Source organism: Aquila chrysaetos, chromosome 5 (assembly GCF_900496995.4).
Source record: "Aquila chrysaetos chrysaetos chromosome 5, bAquChr1.4, whole genome shotgun sequence".
NCBI lineage: Eukaryota > Metazoa > Chordata > Aves > Accipitriformes > Accipitridae > Aquila > Aquila chrysaetos.
This window is the reverse complement of record NC_044008.1, coordinates 42,973,299-43,000,126: the sequence shown is the minus strand read 5'-3', so window position 1 is coordinate 43,000,126 and position 26,828 is coordinate 42,973,299. Positions and strand designations below refer to the sequence as shown.

At 36.7% G+C, this 26,828-nt stretch overlaps 1 protein-coding gene across 3 annotated transcripts in view; it reads right to left on the bottom strand.

Annotated features, from left to right (window-relative positions):
- The window catches only part of RORA (RAR related orphan receptor A), a 391,429-nt gene that overhangs the window by 186,279 nt on the left and 178,322 nt on the right, over nucleotides 1–26,828 (bottom strand). The window contains exon 1 of one of the 3 annotated variants that reach the window (XM_030015695.1): nucleotides 9,783–9,816. The exons of the other annotated variants lie outside the window; for them this stretch is intronic. Within the exon in view, the coding sequence (XP_029871555.1) occupies nucleotides 9,783–9,801 (19 nt within the window). The 5' untranslated portion in view covers nucleotides 9,802–9,816. Of the gene's footprint in view, nucleotides 1–9,782; nucleotides 9,817–26,828 lie in introns of those variants that run through there. 3 annotated transcript variants of the gene reach the window in all.

Here is a 26,828-nt window from a genome sequence, read left to right as displayed (position 1 = left end):
ATTGCTCTGAATACGATGCCAAAATGTAAAACTGAAAAACACAAAGGATATTAGGACTGTCTGAATTACAGATGTCTCTAAAGACTAATGGCATAAAGATGTGAAACAGACTGACCTTAAGTGTCCTTATTCTCAACCTGTTTAAAAGTCTTGTGTTTGTTTCTTATAGTTTACTGTTACACTTGGGCTGACTGGAAATGATGATAATAATTCATGGAAATCTTAAAAAATAATCTAAAATTGCTCCTTCATACAACTGAGCCCACTGTACGTGTTAGAAATAGGTAAGATTTCCGAAATCCTTGCTGACTTTTCTCTACAAGGTGCAGCATTTGAGAAGACAGGTGACCAATAGGCACATACAAATCAATACCCCCCCATGGAATATGAGAGCTTGTTGCAACATCAGCATCTTCCCCCAGCCATTAAAATTTAAAGAACCATTCACTGGGAGCTGATAAAAAAAGAAACACCCCCCCACACACACTACAACAAACACTTCTGGTGATAAAAAGAGACAGAAAATCTTTCAGGATGTCCTTCCTTGTTTACTACTGCAGACACTTGCCATATCAGAGGGCATAAGGAGTGAAGACAGATGAAGACTTCCAGTGGTGTAATTCAGCTTTAAAGTTACAAAAGAACAGAACAGCCCATAGCTCTCGGAGCTATTGCGTGCTACCTTTATAAAGGTACCATTGCCTCTTGCCCTGAACAATGTTGGTTTTATTTTGTTTAATGGAAGGGTTATCACTGAGGCTAGTAGAAAACCAAGGCAATTGGCTGCCATTGTTTTAATAGCAGTGAAGTAAAAAATTTGTCTTTACAATTACATCATTTAATCATTCTCTCTTTCTTTATCCATTCCAGAGGAGACCAATACAAGTTACTTAGGAATGCAGTGAGTGTGCATTGCTGCAAATTTATCACTTTTTTGCTCCAACAGACACCTAATGTTTTAAAGGTATCCTTGACTTGATGCTTCAAAATACCTTTCTGCATGCCAACAAAACTACGCAAGGACAGAAATTCAACCTCTGCCCCCTGAACTTCTAGGAGTGGAAAGGAAGCTATATACCACTATAGCCTGACTCACTTAGATTTTTTTGGTGTGATTTGATACTTCTTTCCAACTGACAGTAAACTGAGACTGCAGCTCTGAATGTACAGTACATGCATGACTGAATGCATGGCATAGACAGACCTACCTCAAACTGAAAAAGGACAACATAGGATATGACCCTCTTAAAAGCTGGTCTGAGTCATTAGGAATGTGTTCTGCAGCTCTGGAACACCCCTGGCTCCATTTGTTCTTAGTAATGAGTAGCCACAGGATGCCTTGCACTTGCCTCACTGCTGCTTTCACATTGGTAAAACTGAGATGAGACTAAAGAGTCAAATCTTTCAACGCTTTAGGAAAACATGAGGTTTAAACTAATCTCTAATAGCAAAAAGTAGTAAAGCAGACCAGAAATCCCCTTCTCCCCCCACCATTTGAGCTTCTCTGTGAGTTTTTGTCTGTGTATGTATTTTGGAGACAAGTAGGAGCAGGAGGAGACTACTTGCAGTCAAGTAAATGGTTTTGGCAGAAAATAGTTTTTGCCTGGCTGTGAAAACCAAGACATGGCTCAAATTGTGATTCCATCCAAATTATGATTACTTCAACATAATCTACAGCCTAACATGCAAGTGAGGCTGTCCAGCTCACTGGATTCAGACACACTGATTTATCCTATTATAGTTAAACTCCACCTCCAACAGCCAAGGGAACACCTGCCACCACATGAATTACTTCTTTGCTCAGAGTTACATTGACAACAACTCAAAGATACCTCGCTCCCAAAGTAAGCAACAGGATCTTCAATTGTAAATGACCAGCCATCTGTTATCCCAATCCAACATCCAGTATTACAGCTTATAAAAGTAAATGCAGGCCCTCCCCTCTCAAAACAAACAAACAAACTACCCCCCCCCCCAAAAAAAAAATCCCAACAAACCAAACCAAAACCCCAAACCAAAAAACTGTGTGATACTGAAGTAGAAGAGTAAGTGACTTAGGAAGTAGAAGACAAAATATTTCTATATTCCATATGATTTCCATCTTTTTATGGTAGAAGGCCAAAATAAATCATAGCACCTTCTAACACTGAGAGTGGAAAGCAGCATAATTCATTTACCTTCACTTGCACAAGTATTTCAACTATGAGCTTTATGGCTCATTTCTAAAGAGCCTGGGGTACAGCCAATGCATCTTTAATATGCATTTTGGTTGGTGAAATACTGCTTGGAATAATTCCCTTTTTCTTAGAAAAGTCAAAGCTGTCAGAAATCTAAATTTTCTGCTCTTTCTTTCTCTATTTTTAAGGCACTTAAGAAAAGGAAACACCCATCATCAAGTTGAAAATAGTGCCTAACTCATTATATGTTTTTATAACTTCATTTTCCTTAACCAAAATAATGCAAGTGACCAGAAGCAAACACACAAGACGAAAATATCCTCTTGACATGGAACAAGTGGCAATTTCAAGTAATAAAAAATTAAGAAATGTGAAAAATAGTCTAAACCCCATCCAGTTTTACAAACAATTTAGTTACATTTTTACAGTGATGGCAAAAGGTCAATCACGGTACCAATTCTGTAGACCTTGGTACCCAGAGTTTTCAAAGAAATGATGGCTAGATTTTCTGAATAGGGCAAAATCATTCTTCTATGCTTAGCTCTGAAGTTACGTCTTAACAAAGAGCGGAAGAGTTTTGACTGGAATTAAAAAAATTAAAGCAAGGAAAATGGAAAAACTCCTCCCCATTTGTACTGATTTTGGTAAAGTCAAAAGTAACCAAGATCACTGCTTCTCTAATGGAAAATGGCAACTGACAAATTAGTGATAAAGCTTTATCTGCAATACAAACTGAGTTGTTTGCTGACAGCTACAAACCAAGCAATGCTCTTACTGCCCAGTAGCTTCAGAAGAACAATACTACCATGGCAAGTGAAAATATTAGAAATTCACCATTATTCTATGCAGCCCTATTTCTTGAAAAACCAAATGAGCCAATTTTTAAAGTTTAAGGTTTAAGAGAAATGTATCACTAAAATTTAGTAAAATCAATTTCTTCTGTATTTCTGTATAAAAACCTCAACTTATTAAACCTAGTGGCCAAGAATTTTGGTTATCTTTCGATATAAAGGAGGAAGCATGAATTCAGCTAATTTTACCTCACAAATTTAATATTTAATTTCCTACTATTGCATTTAACTAGCACTATGAGAGCTGTCTTGTATTTATCATAGTGTCTCAATGCTGCATTTCAAAAAATGCAAATGTATGAAATAAAATACAATAAAGAAAAAAAATGCACCTAAGTCAATATTGATTAAACCTACGTTGCTAATACTAAAAAGGGCACATTTCAATATTATTTTTGAAAGCAGATATAGTATTTAAATGAAAAATCATTTGTTAATATGCCCCTTTTTATAGCTGTATGAAGCATTCACTGGAATTACTTAGGCAATATGTAATAACTACAATACCAGTTGCATGCCTGTGTTAAACCCAATATGCAAACAGTCTGAAAGTAAGAAAACTGATTAGATATTAGACTTACATAATAGTTATACAGGCTTTCCCCTCTTTACATCCGTTCCTCCTGCATTCTACTTATGGTTCCATAGGTTAACCTGAAGAGGAGTTGTCTGTTACGTATTTCTAGATAGCATACAGAAATGCAAGCAGGGTGAGAGCTGTTAAACTTCCCATTTCCTCCTAGATTGTGGTTAGGGCACTGATCTGACTTCCATTGCTAGAGTCGCAAGTCTCTTATGATCATTCCTTATTGTCATTGCTGTGATGGGGACCCTAACATTATGAATAAAAGTATCCAGAAAAAAGGCTGCTGCAGTTGAGACAGTATAGTTTTGAGTACAGTCTGTCCTTTTTCTCTTTGGGCTTGTGTCTGTATTAAATATTTTCATGTACACACTCTCCTAATCCTTATTCAAGACACTCGTGACACCTATTAAAGGGCAGTGAACACTGCAGTCTTCACAACAGCTAAATTCTGCTGTGTAGATCATTATCTCGTACCTAAATATATTAGTGATTCCACATTTTATTTTTCTACCTCTAGAATTTCCCCTTACTTCGGGGCATAAGACATTTTATTTCTTTTCCCCCACTTTTTAAAGATTCTCCAGCATACAGTTTTATGTTGTATGGTTGCATAATTGTCATACAGTTTTTTATCTCTATGAAACACGTCCCTAAGTTATGCTTTTAGTTATAGTCCTTAAAAGAAATAGTTTCCCAGCTGTGACAATATCAGAGGTTTAGTTAACTAATAAATACTTCAGAAATTTACTTTGGATATCGATGATCTTTTCATTTAACTGGAATATAGAATATAGATGGAGAGCATTCCTCCTTATGATAAAACATATTCTGGACATGTTTCCCCTAGAGACTTAGACACAGAGCACAAAAATCTTACTCTTCAGTTACAAAGTTATTTATAAGGAATGTATTCTGACAGGAAGAAGTTCCTGAGACTTGGTTGGAAAAATACTTTTCTTTTCTTTATAGGAAGTCGGAAGAAGCCTGGCAGCAATCTAATCAAAACATGCAAATGAGGTCAACTTTCTTGAAAGGGTTGTAGGATTTCTCCAGAGAAATTTACAGAATGTCCTGGCACAGAGGTATTTTCTTAAGTCACTGACTTTGTCTTCTGTGATTCTATACCATTCTATAAGGCCTCCTTGTCAGTTTGTACTCTCTGCTCAGTACAGATGCCCCAGCTGGGGAGATACTTAATTTTTAATTTAATTCTGAACACCTCAAAGGATGGTGAGCTTCAGGAAGCAATGGAATTACAGAATCTTACATTTAGCCTTCCAAAGTAATAATAATCTGATAAATAATAATTTATTCAACACTGAAACTTAAGTGACTTGACTTTGTTTAACATCAAATTTAAAGCTACGGTCAAAGCAACTGTTTTCTTCCACTGCTGATTACACTCTTTACTGCAGTTCACATAGAAACTGACTTTGCATGCAGACTGAGATAAGAACAAAATAAAGTCTCCTTGTTTTCTTGACTCTATTCTTTCTCTTAGTTGTCTGTACCATCCCTTTCCATGGCATTTGGTGAGAGACTGATGAGCTGAAGAAGCCGTTAAGATCAAGTGTGTGCAATGAGCATTAAGCCATTTTTATAGAAGCCAGATTAACTTGGCTAAGAACTAGAATGAGCATTCGGGAAACCCCGCCTAACAACCAAAGGAGGGGATTCTGTTAATAGAAGCAAACACTACCAGCATCCTGCCTTTGCAATAGTTTATACCAGTGATATGGTAACGTGGAAAATTAAAAATGTCAGGTTCTCTTCAGCACTGTAAAAGCACACACTTCCATGGATTATACAGAGAAGCTTGCACGTAGTATGAAATCACCATATTTTGGTTTCTCACAGTTTGACAAAATGCATTAACATATTACAGTCTTCCTGCAGCTTGCGCTTATGGTGAACTATCTGATGAACTTCTAATTTTCTCATATTATATACAGCTTCCTGCTTATCGAGTCTCTACTGAAATTGCAATGAGGAACTCTGGCACCCAGCAATTTGTGCGAAACCACACATAAGCATCTCTCCACAAATAGACCATTTTGCACTTAACAGTACCACAGAGCTTGGTCTCTGATTAAGAAAAACACTAAAGAGACTTCAGCATAAGCAGAACAACAGTACTATCCCAGCCTACTAATGGTACAGGGGACAAGATTTTCAGAAAGGCATATAAGAAAAGTACTGCAATTTCTATGAAATGGTGACTGATTAAACACAAACTGAAACATGGCCATTTGGAAAAGAGACTGAATGCTCAAGGCAGAGGATACAAGACTGGCAGATAAAAGACCCTAGTCCAGTGATTAATTATTTACAAAAAGTGGAAGAGCTGCACTGAGGCAGCGTGAGAGGGCTTTAATGCAGGACAGTCAGCAGCCTGTTGGTGCAGGGTTCCCTGGACTGCTAATACACACAGTTCTAATCCCTAATCTCATTGAAGCAGGGCTGGACCTTGAACCTGAATGGCTTTGGCAACCAGATAATGAACTCATAAAAAGAAATCCATTCCGCATCCAGATGAAATGCAAAATTTTGTATGTTACTCGCAGATTAACAGGGTCAGAACTATCCATTCAGACTAAAAGGGCTGAAGAGCTTCAGAGAGGGACAAACTCATTATTTTTCTGTATTTAAAGACGTGACAGTCAGATGTCAAGACACTGTCCAAATCTGGTGTTACATCTAGAAAGAGAAGGCTCTTCCCGCAAACTTTGGTACATGTTTCTTCACGCATACCTTTGCACACAACACTTGCATGTCACAAAGTAACTAGTCTGTGTCTCCCACCAAAGCAAGATCAAAGCAAAGCTCATCTAACTGTACATACTAAAAAAGTTACCGGTTACTCTAGTCCCATATTAATGTGCATAAAACGTTGAACTTGAAACTTAGATACGTATCACTAAAATTCAGAAAAAAATGAAACCCTAAAATCATACCTGTAAAAAACATATCTCAGTAAATATGATCTAATGAAGACATTGTTACAATTATTTTTATTATTATATCAGATACTATCATAGCTGGATTATTGAAATACAAATAATCAGTGAGGAAATGTAATAGCACCAATCTTATTTGATTATTTTGTACAAAAGTAACAAATAGGTGATTCTGATGCATTTTTAAGACTTTTGTTCACTAAATATAATGTAGCAAATGAATAGTTTTTTCCTGGAATTGCCTAAATACTATGTTTATCCTTTTATTTTTCTTATTACTTTGTATTGCTTACTTACTCTTAAAGGTGTTCCTTTAATTCTTACAGGACATATAAACTCCTGTCTGCCCCTCAACTCACATGCAAATCTGAAGAGGCAGAATTTATCTCCATAAACAAATGTGTAATGATCCTGATGCCTAAACCCTTACAAAACAGATGCTTAACATGCCAAATTGTGCAACTCAGTGCCTGACAAGTAGAAATAACAGCAGAATACTGATCATGACATCAGGACTACCTGGAGATTTGTTTAATTCCTCTTCCTCCTTCCCCCCCAAGCTCTCAAGAGGAAAGCTAGGAAAGGAATTCTCTCTAGACTTCTATTAGGAGGCTAAGTAGTGCAAACTCCCAGCTATAATGGTGCAAATTAGAACCCAGATTAGCGAGGGCTCTGGCTTGTTGGCTCTAACAATTCTGACCTGGACATGATCAGCACACAGGTTTTCTAAACCCTGAATCAGCTGCTTGTTCAAAACAGGGGTTTTTTTGGTGCATTATGCTGAAAGGAAAAAAAAAAATCAGCTTCTATTTTTAACAACTCTTGATGCTAAACCTCATTTGACATCAGCGCCAAGGGGAGAGTTAACAAGAGTAGGATTTTTCTCTTTCCCTTACTCCTGCTCCCCATTGAGAAGGGTGTAATTTATTGAAAACTGGCTGATACTTTCCTGGCTCGGAGATGATAACTTTTAAAAAAACATTATCATCTTTTCGTTACATTATACTGCAATCATAGGCATTACTCTTCACTTGAATGTAAGTCATTTAACCCTTACGATGCTTTTGATCCACTGATCAAACAGCATTTGTTACAGATGAATTCATTACAACCCGCAATTCTCTCAGGTTTTACTACATCATCATCCCTGCTTTATAGGAAAAGCGATTAAGTGACTCCCCAGTACCAGACAAAGTGCCAGTGACTTAGCAAGTACCAACACCCATGAATCTGGAAGTACAGGCTCTCTCTATAACCATCATTCCATTCAAACAATGGGCCACAGTCTCTGTCCTTATAAAACCAGAATAAGTTAACGCATCTCCATGGAGTCAGATTCATATCATGTAAGTACAATCAGAATCAGACACAAAATATTTAATTAGATTTTGGATGTGGATTTTTCAGCCCACAGTGATTTAGTACAACTGAGTCATTCATCCATTATAATAATACTGACTTATTACTAGTACAGATTAGAGGTAGTTGAGACGAAAGCTGGGGGGGTGGGGCTGGGGAGAGGTTTGTTCGATTCCTGTACAGTTCTGCTTTTTTCACTGGAGTTATGCCAGTGTGAATGTAAACACAACCAAGCTCAGGCTAGAAAACCCAAAGCCTAGGGGTTCATAACTACAAGATCAGGGCTACCTGTCCTCAACCATTTACACAAAACAATTATAAACAGCCCCACTGAATTCAAGGAACTAGTCATGCACTCAGTTTTAAGAGCTGAGGATGGAATGGCACTTATTGCTTAATTGACCTTAAAGTCCATCTAACAATCCTCAATTTATAATATAAAACCACAAATGAGCTAAAAAAACCAACAAACCTGTGCAGAGACTACAACTGCAATGGCCTTTCTGCATCTCCAAATGCCAGCTAATAGATCTCAGCTAGCTAAAGCTAACAGCCACAAAAGCAAAGCACATTTGATCCTGAATATATTGAATTAGGAATTTCAATTGTGATAACAAATCAAGTTTGATTAATTATCCCACTAGAGGAATAACTTTTCTAGGTGTCAAACTGCATTAAGATTACAGAATACTTCTGAGAAGCCTAGTTAAAGAAACAGTTGTTAAAAAAAAAAAAAAGCCATGTAGGTCAAATTCAGGAATCTTTCATAGTCTGAAAAGTCTGGAACGTATCTTCGAGTTTATGGAAGAACTTTCAATTTATATTAATACCTTGAGAATGAAGCCCAGGCTTTCAAACACACAGAGCTGAATCCTGCAGTTACTATTTAACTAATAAGTTACTAAGTAGATTTAGAGCCAAAATACCTAAGAACAAGAGGGATGAAAAGAAAGTGCAAGTAGCTTCCCTCATGCTCAGTATGTGCTGGATAGTACACAGAAATAGCGGGGCTGGAAGCATATTGCCTAGGGCTGGATCTCAGAATTTTAGGGACTTCTCAACAGCTTAGTGAACATGCAGGTTAAAGAAATCCTTGTTTGCTTCCACAATCTACTTACCCCAGTGGAACCACTCACAAATTTTCATCAGAAATTCTGAGTAAGCAACAAGACTTCTCCACAGATTTAGAAAAGCTGTCCAAGACACAGGCATAAAGCCAACTCTGAGGACAGAAAGTGAGCATATTTTATTCTTGCTAGATGGCAGAGTTGCCACTGCAACATGTTCTCCTTGTCAGCAGCCCACAGTTCTGGCAGGGTTAACCATGACAGACTCCCTCTTCAGAGTGGGCTACTGTACAGCATCAAGACAGACATTTTAGAAAGTACTCTACTGTACTGAATTAAAAGCAGGTTGTCTTTCCTCCCTTTCAGACACTTTCTTCAATGTGTGACATTGTTCCATTTTTAAATTGTTTTCAACTGATTAGTATTTGTATCCATAGTGCCAGGCAGTGAACAAACATAAAAGAAAACATGCAGTCCATCATCTAAGAAGAAACTGTAGAATGTAAGATCCCCTACTTCAGAAAATTATCCAATCTGTGTAGTAAGTATAATTAAAAAGAATTCTTAAAAGCAGGAGGAAGAGGTGTTGTTTTTAAGTTTACGTTTATCTTGTTACATTTTCTAAGTCCAAAGACAAATATCTTTATGGTATCAGGCAATCCAAACTCTCCACCTCCCAAAAAACCCTGAACCTACCCAATCAGAACCTGCAATAGTGCCAAAAATTCAAAGAAAACCAAAGAAGGATTAATACCCCAAAATAATAGGGGAGGAAAGAAGCTTACCAAATATGAAGTGATTCATTACTGATCTTAGTCTTTGCAGATAGCGAAGGAAAAAATTGCTAATCTGTGTGTCTCTATGGCACTGCAAATCTCGTTTCAAGCTTTGACGGAATTTACTCATTTCTCCACCCTACACAGGTATTTGAGTTTGCTTCCTAGTGCTGTACAACAGTACTAAAAGAAACCTAACAACCTACTGTTGGTGTTTTTGTGTTTGAAAAGCAGTCTGAGATCACAACCCAAAACTATGAGAGAGAGAGGGAAAGAAACAAAACTTATCCACTCACATACATGTGATATGCATAATGAAAAATAGCCAGCAGCTTTTATGGCTTTGCTTCTGCCTTAAATGCAGAATAGACTTTAAGAGCTGCTGGCAGTTTAAAGAACACCAGGAACCAGGTGAAAAGCATTTATGTTTCCTCTCTGGCAGGGAGACACAGAGGTAAAACTCATCAATTCCCATACTAAATTTAGATATTTGCTGCCAAGATATGAGGGAGAAGGTTGGCATTGTTAGTTTCAGTTGGGAAAAACAGATATGGTTTATGACTGCTAATGAAATTTTTATGCTATCTTAGCATATAGTAAGTTTCATATTCTTACCTTGTTACATAAAAATACCTGAAAATGTAAATCTAAAGCTTCAAAACCCCCAAACACATTAGAAATCCTAATTTTTTAAATACATGGGTGTTTAAGTTCTAGTCTTTCCTGTTGCCCTTAAAAAGTTTTCGAAGCTGATACAAGAGAGTCATCAAAAACTTTCCACGGGACCAAAGGCTAATAGAAATGGATACTTGAGACTACACTCCACACAATGTGACCTTTGAGCATTTGAGTTAAGGTAGAACTCAGATCCTTTGCTTGTCATTCTCACAATTAAAAATATTTTTAGCCAGACTGGTGTGAGCCCTGAACTTATGGTCTAGATCCTTTAATTCATCCTTAGTCAACAGATCCCAATCACAGCCTTTGTAATACTGCCATCTTTGAAAAGAAACGTTAACTTTCATTTTTTCACTGTGACAAACAAAGTGAAAAACCTGTTGTGGTAAAATAAGAACTGACAAAAAAACTTCATTCAGCTCTACAAATAAATTTAAAAAACAAATAAAGACTTTCAAAATTAAAATAGGATGGCCCACTCTTATTCATTTTCAGGTATCTGCCTGCTTCCCAATTTGTTTGCTACCATCAAGAAATACTGGAAAAATAATAAGACAAATAACTTCCAGTGTAATTGTGCGATTATTTGCTGATCAGAACACTTGAGAATTGTTTAATCTTTTGGTTTTTACACAGCAGAAGAAAAAACAGAAGCGTAGAACCGAGTTCCTTGTAACTGTTTTTAACTGGAAACAGACAACTAAGCTGCCAAAATTCTGTTACCCCCGATTTGAGTCTAAAAGTGGAATTAAATAACACTAATGGCACAGAAATTTCAGCTCATTAACATTTTTTCTTGTGTTGTGGGCTTACTGTGATTTGTTAGGATACACATCTGTTCAAGAAACAGGGTAAATATCATAGCTTCTTTAACACTTTTTTATTCATAAACAAAACTGAAGAGCCAAGTACTACATATGTCTCAAAAAAGGATGGGAAAGTTTCACTGACATTTGAATTACCATTATTACAAGAAGTCCAGGGTCAACTGATATTAATGCAAAAAAAACCCCAACAACAACAAAACCCTCCAACCTGAAACAAAACCCAAACCAAAACCCAAAAAACAAATGGACCACCCACAAGATTGGTTTTCCCCATATGTACATAAATCAGCTGTTATTCAATACACATTTTATGAACTTTAAAATAGGCTATAATTTAGGAAGTACAGATGGTATAGTTATTTTTCATGTATGATTCAATGGGTAAAGTATATGAACATCAATACAATCATCACAGAGATATCACCATCCAGTAAGTACTAGTCAGCATATGAATACAAGGACTTTTTCCTGCTACTTCCCTTCCCTCAGGCTGGGACAAAGTTACTCTCTTTTCCAAGATGCCTAGCATATTTAATAGTGATTTCTGTAAGACAGGAGCTCCCTTTTTTGTATGTCTGCAGTGCTTACCACACTACAAGCTTCGTCTTGATATATAAATTAAAAAAAAGCAGAATACATTAGATGGAAGCAAAATTACAACTCAGAAGCAAACTGCTTTTGTGAAACTTTATAGGTTCTGAGGAAATTTTTAAGGCACAGTAAACAATCCCACTACCGTTGATGTTCTTTACTGCTTGAGGAAGAATGCAGCTGAATTTCTTTCTGTAAGACTGAATAGTTGGGTGGGGGGAAGGCAAAGGTGGAGTATGTTTGGAAAGCTAGAGGGCTTAAATCTTGCTTTTCTACTGACTGTGTGTGGGAGGAGGCAATTTGCTAATTGAGACTGTTTTGTTTTCTTCAAATGTTAAATCATTACCTCACAAAACCTCCTGGTGGTATTGTAAGGATTAACACAAGACCTAAGAGTATTCTGAAAATGAACGAACCGACTTCGCGCTTACCTTCAGCAACACAGCTTCAACGTCTTTTAGGCAGGGCTAGTCTGATGGGAATATCAGAATACTTCTTCAAACTGTTAGCATAACAATTACACATAACTGTGAGGATTATTTGGATCCGGGAAAAACCAGTAGCGTTTCTGATTCCTACACAAGCCTTCCAAACTTTCTGAACTTTTGCATGTTGTCACCATTTAATCTCCATTATATCTTAAGCAACCGGTGATTAGAGTATCAGCATCATCTCCGGTATGTAAACTGCACTGAAAGCAAAGTGACGGGTTTAGATTTACACTTTTCTATACTTCCACTGAAATGCCAAAATACACATAAACAGGCACAAGGTACTTCCAACTCTAGCTAGTCAGATTACTAAACCAAAGGATAGGCATTCCTTTGATAAAACTAAAGGAATATTTAAAATTGAGTTTCAAATGCTTATTGTGTAAGTTAATTGTGAGGAATGTTAACTTCTAATTTCTCTACTGCTGGTTTTGTTTTGGGGTTTTTTTTTTTCTTTTTTTGGCCTTTGAGGAAATTTCTAAGCGTGACAACAGATTTTGCAGCTACTGGATTTGAATACAGAAAAAAATGCTAAGCTCTGTTACTTGCTTTTTGAGTTTTGAGACCCTAAAACCACAAATCAAATGTCATAATGAAACCGGTAACAATATGGTCAGATAAACATTTTTTTGAGAAACATCTTTGTGAAAGCTTAGTTGTTTCTACCAGATTTCTAGCACAATGATATTGGCATCAGATAGCTGAGAATTAGTGGGGAAAAAAGAAGAGTTCCTTGCCCTGCACCCCAAGAGTGTCTTCCAACACAAATAAAACAACACTTAAGAGTTTAATGCTGTTCTGCAGGACTGTACAACTGATTGCAGGACTCTACAACACTGATAAGATCAATGAGCTGCATCATGTCATAATGTGGTAAAAGCAAGCACCCTGAAAAACTCCTTTTAAACTTAGCCACAGTTACATTTTATTTGACATGTTAAAATAAGATAGTTTAAATCTTGTTTCTGCTGCAGTTGAAACTCCCATGTAGCTACGATTGACAACTTTTAGAGAAAGCATGATTCTCTCTCATGAAGTATACAGTAGTATGCTGTACACACCATAAAGTTAATATTTTATTAAACTGTTTGTGGCTGAAAAGCTGACCAGACAGCATTTAAGTGTAATTGCAGGAACCAAGCAGGCTCAGAAAACAGCAGAACACCATTTTTACTATAGTCATGTATGGGCAGTGAGAACTCAGCTGAAACAAACCAGTACAAATTTTTGGTTAAATAGTTAAGTAACATTTTGTCAATATCAGAAGTATCATTTTAGATCAGTATTTGCTTTCAGACTGAAATGGCTTTAAATATCATAATTCTCAGCTTCAAGTAAAAGGCCAAATTTTTGGAAGCAAGGACTTTAATGGCACTGCAGAAAACCTAGACGGGCTCTTGCCTTTGTCAGTATCTCTGAGTTGGGCTCTTTCATGAATCAGTTTGCAAGGATAACAGAACAGATAAAGGGAGAAAAACATATTAATCAATTACGATAGTTTTGAAAAAATCATCCTTTCCAATAGTTCTCTTCCCACAACCACAAAAGAAAACTCCCATAGATAAAATTGTTATAGGGTTCTATCATAAAAAACTGCCACCTGCAACTAACCTGAACTGTGCAGTATCGAACCAATATTGGAAGGGTCATTAGCACCCTGTGGATAGCAAGTACCAGTACAAGCAAATGTTCAGGGGTTATATAGTTCATGTGCAACCCCCTGATTTCCTTTTAAGGATAGCAGGAAAAGACACACATATTTAAACTGAAAGAGGCTTCCAAGACGGCTGAAGAAATCATAGCTATATGTAGTATAGATTAGTTTGGAAATGAGGAAAAGGATTTATGTTTTGATTTGACCACAGCTCTCTGTGCCTATGATGTAAAATTATCATAAGCTGTTCCAGACAGATTTAGACCATGAGTAGTGGAAATACATTTAGTTACTTTCGTGTTATTCAATTTAGGTTGAAAGAGCAGAAGAATGACTAATACTGTGAGATTTCTATTACACCTATTCCCGAATGAGTCCAGGCCTACTTGAGAAACTTTTGCCCATACAGCACCGCTGGTTAGAGGTGTGATTTTTTTCCTTTTTATTTTGCAACGGTACTATACCAGCAAAAACTAGCACAGAGGCAGTTACGCCACCATGAGCGTTTTCACTTCTGTAGCTTACTGTATTCAGGGAACTGACAGAAGCTACATCATCAAATGCACTTTCTGGTTGTGTAAATGGAGTTTATCCCAGATGGGTTTGATGGCAAAGCTGTGCCAGCAAACAATCAGCAACACAGATCAGTAATCTTTCTTTGCCATTGACGTTTATAGTATGCCTGTACCAAAACTGTAAGGGACCTTCCAGTTTTACTACAGAACACAGTTCTAGCATTTTGCAACACTGTTTTGCAGAAGTAAATACAGACAAACAAAGGTCTGAAATTTAAAATGCTTTCATTTACCAGTTTTCAAGGCTTAATCTGATCTAGCTCCAGTACCATGGGGGCTTCTAGAATATGATATTGCTGACTTATTCGAATTGTCTACCAGTGGGAGAAATGAATTATGGTCTAGAAATGCCTACTTGTTTCTGCTGACTACAAAGAAAATCTATATAAATAGTTCAAATGTAAATGTTTTCAATGCTGGCATCAAAGGTCCCTGAGATGAATCCCCCCCACTGCCTGCTCCATACTTTAACAGCTCTCACATCAGCCTTGTTTCTGTCATGACAGAGATTCACAGGTTACAATATAGATGCATTATAAGAGGTATTTCTTTCTCTTATTCTTCCTCAAGCACCACAAGCGTTCAAAAAGCTAGTTGCAGAATCACAATCTGCTACATGAACACTAGAATCAGCTACTCAGATCATTCTGCCATTTGGCTGAAGAAATTGATAGACCGGAAGAAACACTGAACTGAAGAAAAAATGCTAAGTCAGCGTTTGCCAGAATTTCTAAAGTTCTCATTTTTAGGAAAGTTTTCAGATTCTCTTGTGATGCAATAAAATTGTATGAACATCTAGGAAAAAGCTGTCATTAAAAATTAGTAGTCAGCAAGGTAAAAGAGAAGCAGGGATACAGGACAGCATGTGATGATCCAGTAGCACAAACATGGCTCTTACCACATGAGAGAGGACTTCACCTTTCTTTCAGCAGAAAGATGGAGATACTACGTGTTTGTTTAGCTATGTTTCTATGAGAAATTCTCAAAAAATTAGATTTCATCTGAGAATATTAGTTATCTATTCTACTGTAATAGACTACAGGACAACCTAAGTCTGGTGTCATATCTTACAGAAGTTTGCCTCAAATGCCTCAGAGGAAAATGAACTCCCCTTCCTCTAGCCATACTATACATGGTCATATTTGTGTCATATCAACTCTGGCTTTCTTACAGATCTGATCATTATTTATTCCATAAAGCATGAAAAAGCTTTTTTAAAATCAGCGACCTACTATTCATTATTTTTATTACTATACATATTTATCTATAAGCCGGAAACTAATCACCAAAACAAAAATGGTCTAGATTTTTTTTTTTTCTCCCTTGGGGCAGGGGAGGGTGGAGCAGGGATTTGCAGCAAAGTAACAAGGCTTGATGAGTACTGGATAGTCTGTGGGTTTAAAAATTCAAAGTACAACAAAATCAAGAAAACAGCAGAGAAAGCTAAAACCTCAAAAAGGCAAAAGCAAATGATAATCTGAATAGACAACATATCTGATAATAAAATCAATCTGCCCTTCATTTGAGCTTACATCTGAGAAAAAGAGTCACACAACAACTGGGGCTCATTTGCTATAGTAACTGCTGATGAACAAGCCAAGTATTTATTTCCATATATCTGTGACAAGGGCAGATATAAAGGTCTGCAACCATCTTGGCAGCAAGCTTATTTATAACATCAGTGCTCTCAGACACTTTCACATTACTAACACAGTAACTAAAGTTGGGAGTGAAAGTGATTCCTAAAATATACGCTTGCCATTTAAAAAAAAACCTCAAACCCAAACCAACAAACATGGCAAAGAATAAAAAGCCCAAATCATATCACCCAGAATGAACAACTGCGACCCGCTTTAGACCAAAAGGTCGCTATACCACAACCTTGGCCATTAGCTTCAGCTCTAAAGGTCAGGTGCTTTCAGCCATGCTCAGAAGTTACTGCAGCTCTGACACCTAAAGTAGTCTAGGCACATTCAATGTAAAATCAATAATCTTAAGATATGGCACGACTCCAACCTTTTCACTTAGTTTTCTTTGGTTTCCGTAAAGCAAAGTCATACAATCTAAAATGAGACATTTCCACACTCTACAAAAGACCAAGTCTAATTGGATGAGTTACAACCATCTACAACAATTTCCCTGTAAAATTTACCACAGGTGCTCAGTAATAATGAATAAAAATAAAATTATAATCATGTGTAACGTAACTAGCAGAAGAAAAGGGAACCTGGTAAGACATTTAAGGCCCCTAACCATTCATTTCCTTGACTGTTAGTGTTGAGCTGGCGTCTTGGTAGCAGTGCTACAATCTGCAGTTGCCTCTGCAGTATTTCAGTTTCAGGAGATGAATATGTGTTTTCAATGTGAATCAGACTCTGGTTCTTTATCCAAGGTAAGCTTCAAAGCTCCCCCTTCTATAAAGCCCTGATGAGAATCAAGCACACTATGTACAGGATAAAGTTGTGTTACCAGTATAGAATGGCAATTAATTTAAAGGAACTCAAGACTGGAATTTAGTGAAACTGTATGGTATCTGTAACTATACTACTATTCTTGCTTGTATGTGTCATCATAAATCTGAAGTCAGAGATATTCACCAACCTGAATTAACTGGAGTCAAGCTTTTAAAAATTTTGAGCTGATTTACAGGAATCATGCAAAGCTTAGAGTATGGCATGATTAAAACTATGGCTGTCTTGAGGTACGTTAGAGTTTTGGAGTTAAACTAAGTCCCAAATTAAGAAATAAACCCATGGAAAACTAAGCTCAGATGCAATTTCCACACTGCCTAGAGAACCAGAAACCAGTGGTTTTTGCTGAGTGCAGCTACCAGCCTCAGAAAGCAGACAGATTTTTAACTGTCACACACCCCCACATTTCAGCTTTACATGCACGACATCCATATGCAATAGATGTACGTAATCTCAGTAGCAATCTTGACCTCACACATGGAAGCACCCACATACTTCTCACACCCACAAACACTTTCTCCCAAAAGTAATTCATGGAACATAAAACAAAACTATTAAATAAATGTTTAATCATTAAATGCATAATCCAATATTAGTGATGTGGGGAGCAGTAACTTTTGAAGTGAAACATCAGACTAACCAGAAGTACAGTCCGATGAACTCTTCTGAAAAACCAAATTAAAAATAAATTTTGACAAAGATGGACAAAATCAAGTACTGAAGATAGATATACAGGATTCTGACAGCACTGTTTTGTTGTTTTTTCCATTGCATGTGGTAGCATGTTATTCAATAGTATGCTGCTGGATACTGCTGTTTTACATAGTAATTAGACACAGTAGAATTTTTGGTAAGTGCAGCAGTTCCTTACAGCTTTTAAGTGTGTGTTTATATTCCCTTCAGTAAAGGGCATGCATAAGGAAGTGTGGAACAACTGTTGCATCAGGTCTGACTGGAAGTGTAGAACAGATCCCTCCTCAGCAGCACGCTGACAATAAGCAGTTTACTGTGCTCCAAACTGCAGCCCTCAAGGGACCACACTACTTTATTGGAAGAGATCTGCTTAAAGTAGGCTCCATGCTCTGTGGCTTACAACATCCACAGGGATTGTGTACATGAATCATTTTTACATACTGGTTGGCCAAGACAACAATTGTACCTGTGCTGAAACAACATTCTTGTGAGAACCTTATGCATTCCATACTTGTAGTAAAAACACAATAAACACAGGGACAATTGTACTACATATTACTCAGTTTGGACTGGAGATACAAATTATGGTCTCATATCCAAGGAACGAAACAGATTTTTTTCAACCCAAATCAGAACTCGAAATACCCATGTTACTGATGGGCTGGCAATAAACTGACATGTCTGCTACTGATGTATTTCCAGTCGCCTCTTTCTCCTTATGGCATATGTGGATTGTATGCTTCATATAGATTCAGTTTACTCTATGGTATAATAAAAAGGTTGAAGAAACTCTATTTAAGGATTTAAGGAAGGAACTCTAAGGTCCATATAGAAAGCAACTCCCAGAGAAACCCCCTATTTTTTTCAAAGGAGGCCATCTTCTCCAGTACTCCCATTCCCTTTGTCATGCATGAAAAACCTGCACAGGACTTTCACTTCTACAAAGTGCAGCTTAAAAATCAAACTACTATCACAATAGTTTCCTCAATAGATTACAGCTATTTTTCTTCCCCCATTAAAAGGAGGTTATGCATGTAACAAAGTATTAAATAAAAAGTTACTCAGGACTGGAATATTTAGCCCTTCCAATACCAGTATTTCTAAACATCTTATGCTATTACGTTCAGACTCATTCTGCATAGAATATTAACTTATTCAGTGCCGTGGTCTTTCTGACCTAGATCACAGCCCAACAGAGCTAAGCTTTATGGATATCTGGAACTCATCTGTTGAGCCAAAAGAAAATAATGAGAACGTCTAGTGAAATCTGTGTGACACCTGTTTTTCACATTCCTCTCTGCTCCCTGGAGCAAGTTGTATCAAAGGAAAACAACAACGCTTTATGAACTCCTCTTTCTCCTTTCATGTTGTCCAAGGATATAAAAAGCGGCTCCCCAAAGCCAATGGTTATTGCACAGGCACAGTAACTGTATTTAACACATGCATATATATTTTTATCACAAAATGCCTGCAGATGAAAATTCAGAAAATTTACCTTACATGCAGAATATGACCAGAAAATTTCACAACAATGTCCATAAGAAAATAAAGCCAAATGGCTTATTTGAATTTTTCACCTTTTTTTCCTCCCAATAGAAAATATGAATTAAAAAACTGAGTTTTTACAAAATTTTTCAGCTATTCAAAATATTCAACTCCAATTATCTGGGCACTAAAATATATGCATAGCTATACATTTTAGATAAATCTGTGTCATGTACGAACATCTTACAAAGATAAACATATAAAGTAGAATGTGTCAATTCTCAAAGGTCACTCAGCCTTATTTTAATGAGTCTTTCCATGAAGTAACTGTATCAGCAAACAGCAACAGGTTACCAAATGCATTATGTGCACAGGCAGTATGCTTTTCTGTTTTTCCAAGCTGATATATGATAGAATGAGTGATTGGGGAAAACATCAACTATCAAGCTAAAAGCATTTTCATACTCAAGGTGATTGTATCAATCCAGTTGCATAAAGAAATTTGCTATAATATTTATGATTTAATAAAGGAACAAGCGTGTGTCTTCATTAGCTAATTACTTAACTATTTGGTTTAATTTTGTAAACAATCAGAAGCGGGGGGGGGGGGGGGGGGGGGGAAATCACCAGTCACTGTGGTTCCTCACATCCTTAGAGTGCCTGAACTGTTCAGGCTCGCCAAAGCAGCCCACTTGAACTAATATACTGTAAGTCAGGTTGTCTTGTTTTCCAGCTTGCAGAAATTGATAGTGCTTCTCACTAGAGTTGAATGATTTGTACTCAGGGTACAGGTACAAGGACAGTCACTAGTCCTTGGTAGTATTTCTTTTGCTTTCCCTCACTGTGTATTTCCAATACAGTAACAACCAAACACATTATTGAGAAGGTCCTTTGTTAAACCAGTGTCTTTTTTTTTTTTTTGCCATGGAAAAGCTAAAGTGCTACAATTGAAATCAAGTATAACAGCCCTGTTGGCATGCTCTTCTCTTCTGAAGACTGGCTGCAGCATAACTTGAAGCCATTTCAAAGAGCCTTCAACCACAGGCCCCAACACACTTCCACTCAGTCACTCAACAGGAACAATTTTCATGAAAGAATTTCCAAAGCTTCTAAGCAATCTATTCTATTCAACAATAACCTGGGTTCCCTCACAGTTTATCCACTTAGTACACTTGCCTTGTAAACTCAACATGCCTCTTATTCCTTAATGAGAGTCCTCTGGAATATTTTCATCACACGCAAAATAACACTGCCTGAAATAAGTGGTGATAACATTATGTTCAGATTGTTTATAGCATTACAAGAAATGCACAGCATGATTTGGCTTTCATCCAGACGCATTTAACTGCAGAATCCTGAACTAGCTTTCATTTCTGTCCTGTCTTTCACTCATCGAGGGGAATGGATGAAGATCTCTACACCAATAAACTTATTGATGGTATTTAATTAGCTCGCACTTTTACTGGGAACTGAGGGTTCTGGCACACAAATGCATCCTTGCACATCAGCTTACCTGTAATAAGTGTCTTTGAGTGTGCTCACAACCTCTTGCAAACGTGTTTAAGAGATTTTTAATACAAAAGACTAAAGCAAATCTGATTTTTCTTCCAGCTGAGGTATATACCTGTAAAGCATTTGCTGAAAGCCACATAACTTCTGATTAGTTTATGTCTGTAGCTGGTTTTGCCACTGAAAATGCTGAGAGGATAATTTCCCCCTACAGCAACCTTAATCCACCACAGGTGTGAACAAAAGACTAGCATTCCTTCTAAATCCTGCACACATGGTAACTTAATGTTAAAGTGAAATCATGTCTATTGAGCAAAATGGGTGCCAGGGTAAAACCTTGGACCTTTACTAGAATTGTGTTCCTGTGTCAGCTTGCATGTGTATCACATGTTGGTCAACATTCTGCTACAGTATTTTCAAAGACAAGGAAATAAGCATGACTTTCAATTCTGACAAGCACTTTACTAGATCTCAGTATTGACATGTAGTATTGTATTTGCTTTGCACTATCACTATTTATTTCCAATAGAAACAGTAGCATCATTTCAGCATGAAAATATACAGCAGTTCAGCCAAACAGAAAACAGCCCTCTGAATACAGCTTGGAAACAAAACAACTGGCCCAGTCCAACTAACAATTTTGTGTAGTACTGTAGGCTGAAATGTGATGACATTTACAGTAAAACTAACTTGCACTTAAAAGCAGAACTAGGATGGATACCACTTAGAAATACGTTGATGGTAAAGTAATTTCAAGAGGAATCATTCTCGTGTGTATGAGGGCAGGTTTGAAAAAATATACTGTAACATGCAACAAGGTCCTGGAAATAACTAACCACTGGGATATCTTTTTCACTTCTTTCTACCTACAGAAACAAATAAAACCTTTATTTTGTTTTCCACACCTCTTAAAGTTCTATATTTCACCACATTGTGATTACTTGCTTCAGTGCTATTAGTTTGCCTTCAAAATTGTCCGAGATTTGTTAAAATGTGAAATCCTGTGTTTGCCTATGTAAGTTATGTTGTCTGAAGAAACAACACTCCACACAAACCAGTAAGTGAGAAATTCAAAGGGCCTCAACATAAGGATCCTGCAAAAAGTCATCATCTTTGTACTAATTTGCTTTTACTGCAGTTCTTTGTAACCATTTCCAAAGAACTAAATAAAACCTGCACTAAATAAACACCTGGCTCTGGCAACACTGGTAGCACAATTTCTTAAACTGCCCTTAATCCAAAGATATTGCAAAACGTGTATTTCCTAGAGCTCTCTGGCACATTCCCAGGTATACACACATGTTGTTATCTCTTCACAGCATTGAGCCAAACTCCCCAAAAACAGAACACAAGAGTCCTCAATGGCTTAAAGCGCATCCTATCTCAGAGTTCAAAACTCAGTGAGTTTTGGGTTAACGGCTCACTTGTCAGGGACAAGAGACAGCTGAAGCGAACGCAGACACTGCGTTAGGATCCTATGAAACCAGTTTTTACCTTCAATCACAATAGAATTCTATTATCCTAAGACCCCCTTATATTATTCACCTTTAAAAATAGGTGAATATCTTGCAGTACCACATAGGAAAAACCCCCAAACAGTCATTTAGTGACATGTCACGTTTCCTTAGTAACAGCAGTGTAACTAGTTTATATGGCTGAAATAATAAAAAAGGCTATAAAAATTAAAAAAATTTGCATTTTCTGCTCTGACTAGAAAAAACTCAGAAAGAAGAACTAGAGATGAAAGATGGGAGCAGGAAGAAGATATAGAAAATGTCTCTAGATTCCTTAAAACAACTGAAAATACATGTATGTTTCTAAAACAGTGTAAATGCTTTTTTTTTTTTTTTCTGTACAAAAGCTCAAACTGCTTAGTTTGTAGACACTAACCATTCCAAGGTACATTCCCATTTTGCTGAACACTGCAATACATTCTAGTGCTCAGCTCAATGTCACATCTCATTCTTTCAGGCTTTGCTCTCCTTGTACACTTTGTTTTGGTTGTTATTGTCTCTCACCAATGAAGGAAAGAGTAGCTGTAAGGGTTACCATCAGCGTGTATTTAGTAGTTATAGTTATTATACCTGAAGTACAGCAGTTTATGAACTTGGTAGCACACCAGTAGCACCAATGGGTTTCCTCTTAACTCGGGCATATTGTACTGGATATAGAGCAAGCTACTCCATTACATGAAGACCTTAAGCTGCACAGTAAGAATTCAGAAATTTCTTCTTTGTGCTGATTTCTATCAATTTCTGGTATTAAGAATTGGGCATTTGTGTAGCAGTATGACTAGCAAAGCAATATATTCAGAGCTACAGTCACCGGCTCTATTAATAACGCCCACAGTAAACAACGGTGGAATATCCTCGACATGAAGGGCTGTACCACTATCACAGGAGTCACCAGTTTCTTTCTAAAAACCTCTTCAAGAAAGTCTTTAGCAGCTGTTTTATGCACAAGATTGCAACTATGTCCAAAATACAAAGATATAAATGATTGACAGTCTGTCTGTTGGAGTCCATTAAGAAAAACATAATATATAGTACGACAAAAAAAATCTCCCCAGTTGCTGTCAACATATTTATACAGTAGATCCTCACAGAACAGTCTTTTCACCTCTCCGTGTGGGAATACAAATCCCTTTAATTTAATGATGCTCTTGGTTCACATTGTCAGGGGATACATATGCATAAATAGTGTATAAATAACAGTCATGTTCAAATTCTAGGAATTGCAGATACAAACTTTGTTTGCATTTGTTTTGAACCAGTTTTAAGCAACACCACAGAAAACTCATACTAAATCTATGTTAGCATCATGCTCAAGATCTAGGAAATTGGGGTAAAGATGAACTTATCTCTTAATCATTAGGCTGGCACTCACAATCACAGTAAATTTTTTAAGTGCTGTGGTCCTCTCTAAGGAACATTCAGACAACGGAGAGACTTGCGTACACTGACCATTCACTAAAGCATAAAAGGCTGAATTAAGACTTCTGTTTCTGTTTTAACACCAGATTTCATGGCTTTGGACAGTTTTAGCTAAATCCTGAACTTTTTTTTTTTTTTATTATTATGAGAAATATCTTCAGGATGATAACAAAAATTACAGAAAATTACTGTCTGAGCTCATGAAAGTGACTGTTGAAGCAAAACATTTACTCTATTACAAATTAATAATACAATTCATCTATAATCTATTATTGAGTGCCTGAAGAATAGTTTGTACTCAAGTGGACAGAAATTCTCTCTAGAACCCATTTATTGCAGAAGACAAATTTAAGAGTAGTGTCACATTTTGAAAAATGTTATTTTATTGGCTGTAATTTTTCATGGTACCTGTGGGGACTGGATGACAGCTCAACACTGCAATTGTCCTTCATGTTGATATCCTTTTTTCAGTTGAGACTGTCTTGGGAATATACTGAAAGTGATTTATTTGTCCCTGGACCTGTAAAAGGTTTCAGGAAGGTGGAAATAGACGTACAGCTAGTTGAGAAGAAATAAGAAATGAGCCCAGTGTACTTATTTAGACCAGGAAACTAACAACCAGCAGGGAATATTTAATCACTTCACATTACAACTGAGTAAGACTTCTGATGGCTCATCTTCTCCTTACTGCTTGCAGTGAAAAAGCCAGCCAGCCCAGAATCAGCAGCCCACTGCTTCACAATAATGAGATGTCCTTTGGCATCTACTTTACACTGTCATCCTCAGGAGCCAAACAGTATAACAGTATGCTGCATGTGCTGCTGTGACTAATTTTCCAAATGAAATAACCCTCTCAAGTTAAATTTCACTTAATGACTAGTATTCATTGTTCTCTATCCATGGCCTATAAAGCTCCTGTTTTAACAACGTCAGCTAATTTTGAGATAGATACTTGTACTTGTTACCATCCACATGACAAACCTACGTTCTGCAACTGTATTAAACTTGCTGACCATTGGGTCAACCAGTACAACAGCTGGTACTCCCTCAGCCATAGCAGGTAAGACGACAAAAAAAAAAAAAAAGAAAGGGTTAAAGTCATATTTGAGCTTTGTAACAATTTTATATTCATCATACATCCTCCTGAAAGCAGGTGTCTGCTTAAAGAAAAAAGGAAATATACCTTTAATTTAAGTAGGCCAAGTTTTATTACTATTTAATGAAATTTAGCCTTTTGGAATAGCACATTTTAAAAGCACCAAGATTGCACACTGCAGTTTATCTCAGGCAGAAAACTGTGGGGCTCAGAAAGACTGAGGCAGTCTGTCTAGACACAATCAAATGCAGAACCAAACTTTGCTCTACAAATGACAATAGTAGAAAACTCTCACTTGGTCTGATTCTCAGCATGTAACTTGCTAACAACAGTAATTATAATCAACTGTTAGCAAAACCACAAAAAGTAAAACAAGTTTCCACACAATGTCCTTGCTTTTAGACTGTTCAATTTATTGTACCATATGTACATGAAGAAATTATCTACTATACAAGCCTCATACATAATCTTTCTTCCTCTCAAGCCCAGTTATTACTAGCTGGATTATTCAAGCAAAAATGGCACTGCTGCTATTTAATTATTTTAAAGATGGCTGCTATTTAATTATTTTAAAGATGAGTTATGCAGACCTACTCTAGAAACATGCAGGTTTGGCAAGAACGCGTTCATCTCAGCTGTGCTCATAGCATGATTTAAACAAAAAATATTTATTAAAACAGGAATAGTATTTGTCTGAAGAGTCCTAATGCATACATGCAAATTTCAGCTACCGGACTCCACCTCATAGTGCTGCACTCTGTAGCATTTCTCTAACGTACACAAATGAAGTTAAAAAGATAATACAAGGCATAGCTAATCAACATATTTTTAAAGATCTTTGGCTGAAATCTGGTCATACTGTATTCCTTGGATGAAAGGACTACAGATACGTAAACAAAGATTTCTTTAACAAGCCAGAAAACATTCCACCTGGAACATCATATAACATCATATTCACTACAAATCATGAACCCTTCCCCCAGTCATGGCACACATGTCCCTTTTATGAACATGTATTTTGCATATTTATACCATGTCAAGTGTGGCACCCAATACAACACACAATTTGTATAAGAAGGGCATCAGAATTTATCCATGCTGTAAATTATATTCTTGTGCAACAATAATAAAATTATACCCCATTTGCAATATGTTGTCACTTGTTTGTCCAAACTTGTTTGCCTAATTACTCAAAAACACTTTCCAGACTCATTTTAGAAGTACATTTCAAATGTTCAGCGAACATTGACTTATTCCTTGCTTTGGTTCATAGCTTTTTCAAGTAATTGAATTATTTTTATCCTTTAGAAAAATGTTTTTTATTTGTGCAGGGAGAAATACATATTTTTATTCTGAGCTACCATGGAATTACCTTTTCTTATAAAATCTACTCAGATGTAGCCTTCAGCCCTCAGAAATTATAAAGTACACTAAAACACTAAGACAGAGGACACCAAATTAATTATCAAGGTAATGTATTTGTTGTTACTATTTAAAGCACATAAATTACATGATATTGACAAAGCAAGCTTAAATATTATTAGGTTTTGTTTGGGTTTTCTTGGGGTTTTTTCCTAATTTTCAGGACTACCATCAAAAAAAGGCAGGCACAGCTATGTGACCAGGACATTGAATGGGAACACAACATTTCTGTTAACTTCACTTTTAATTTAGTAGCTTTACTAACCTAACTTTATTGCTACCAAATAATTTTACATTATAAAAACTAAGTACAGTCATACAGATCCGTCAGCAAACACTATGTATTTTAATCTTCAAATTCAAAACAGTAGCACTGTCCTCAGAACTAGCAATAAGCACTCTGAAATCTTCTTTTCTCTTGGCCACCTTCAAAATTAGACCAAGGTAATTATGTGATTAGACAAGGGAAATAATAAGCATGTAGACACCCATTTCAATCTTGAAACTATAATAAAAAAATACAAGACTAGACATTTGCTGTCAAATTAACTTTGTAGAAACAGCCATTTCTTGCAATTCAAGTTATCTTAACCAAAGTAAAGCTAGAATGACTGGGACACTGCCATAAAC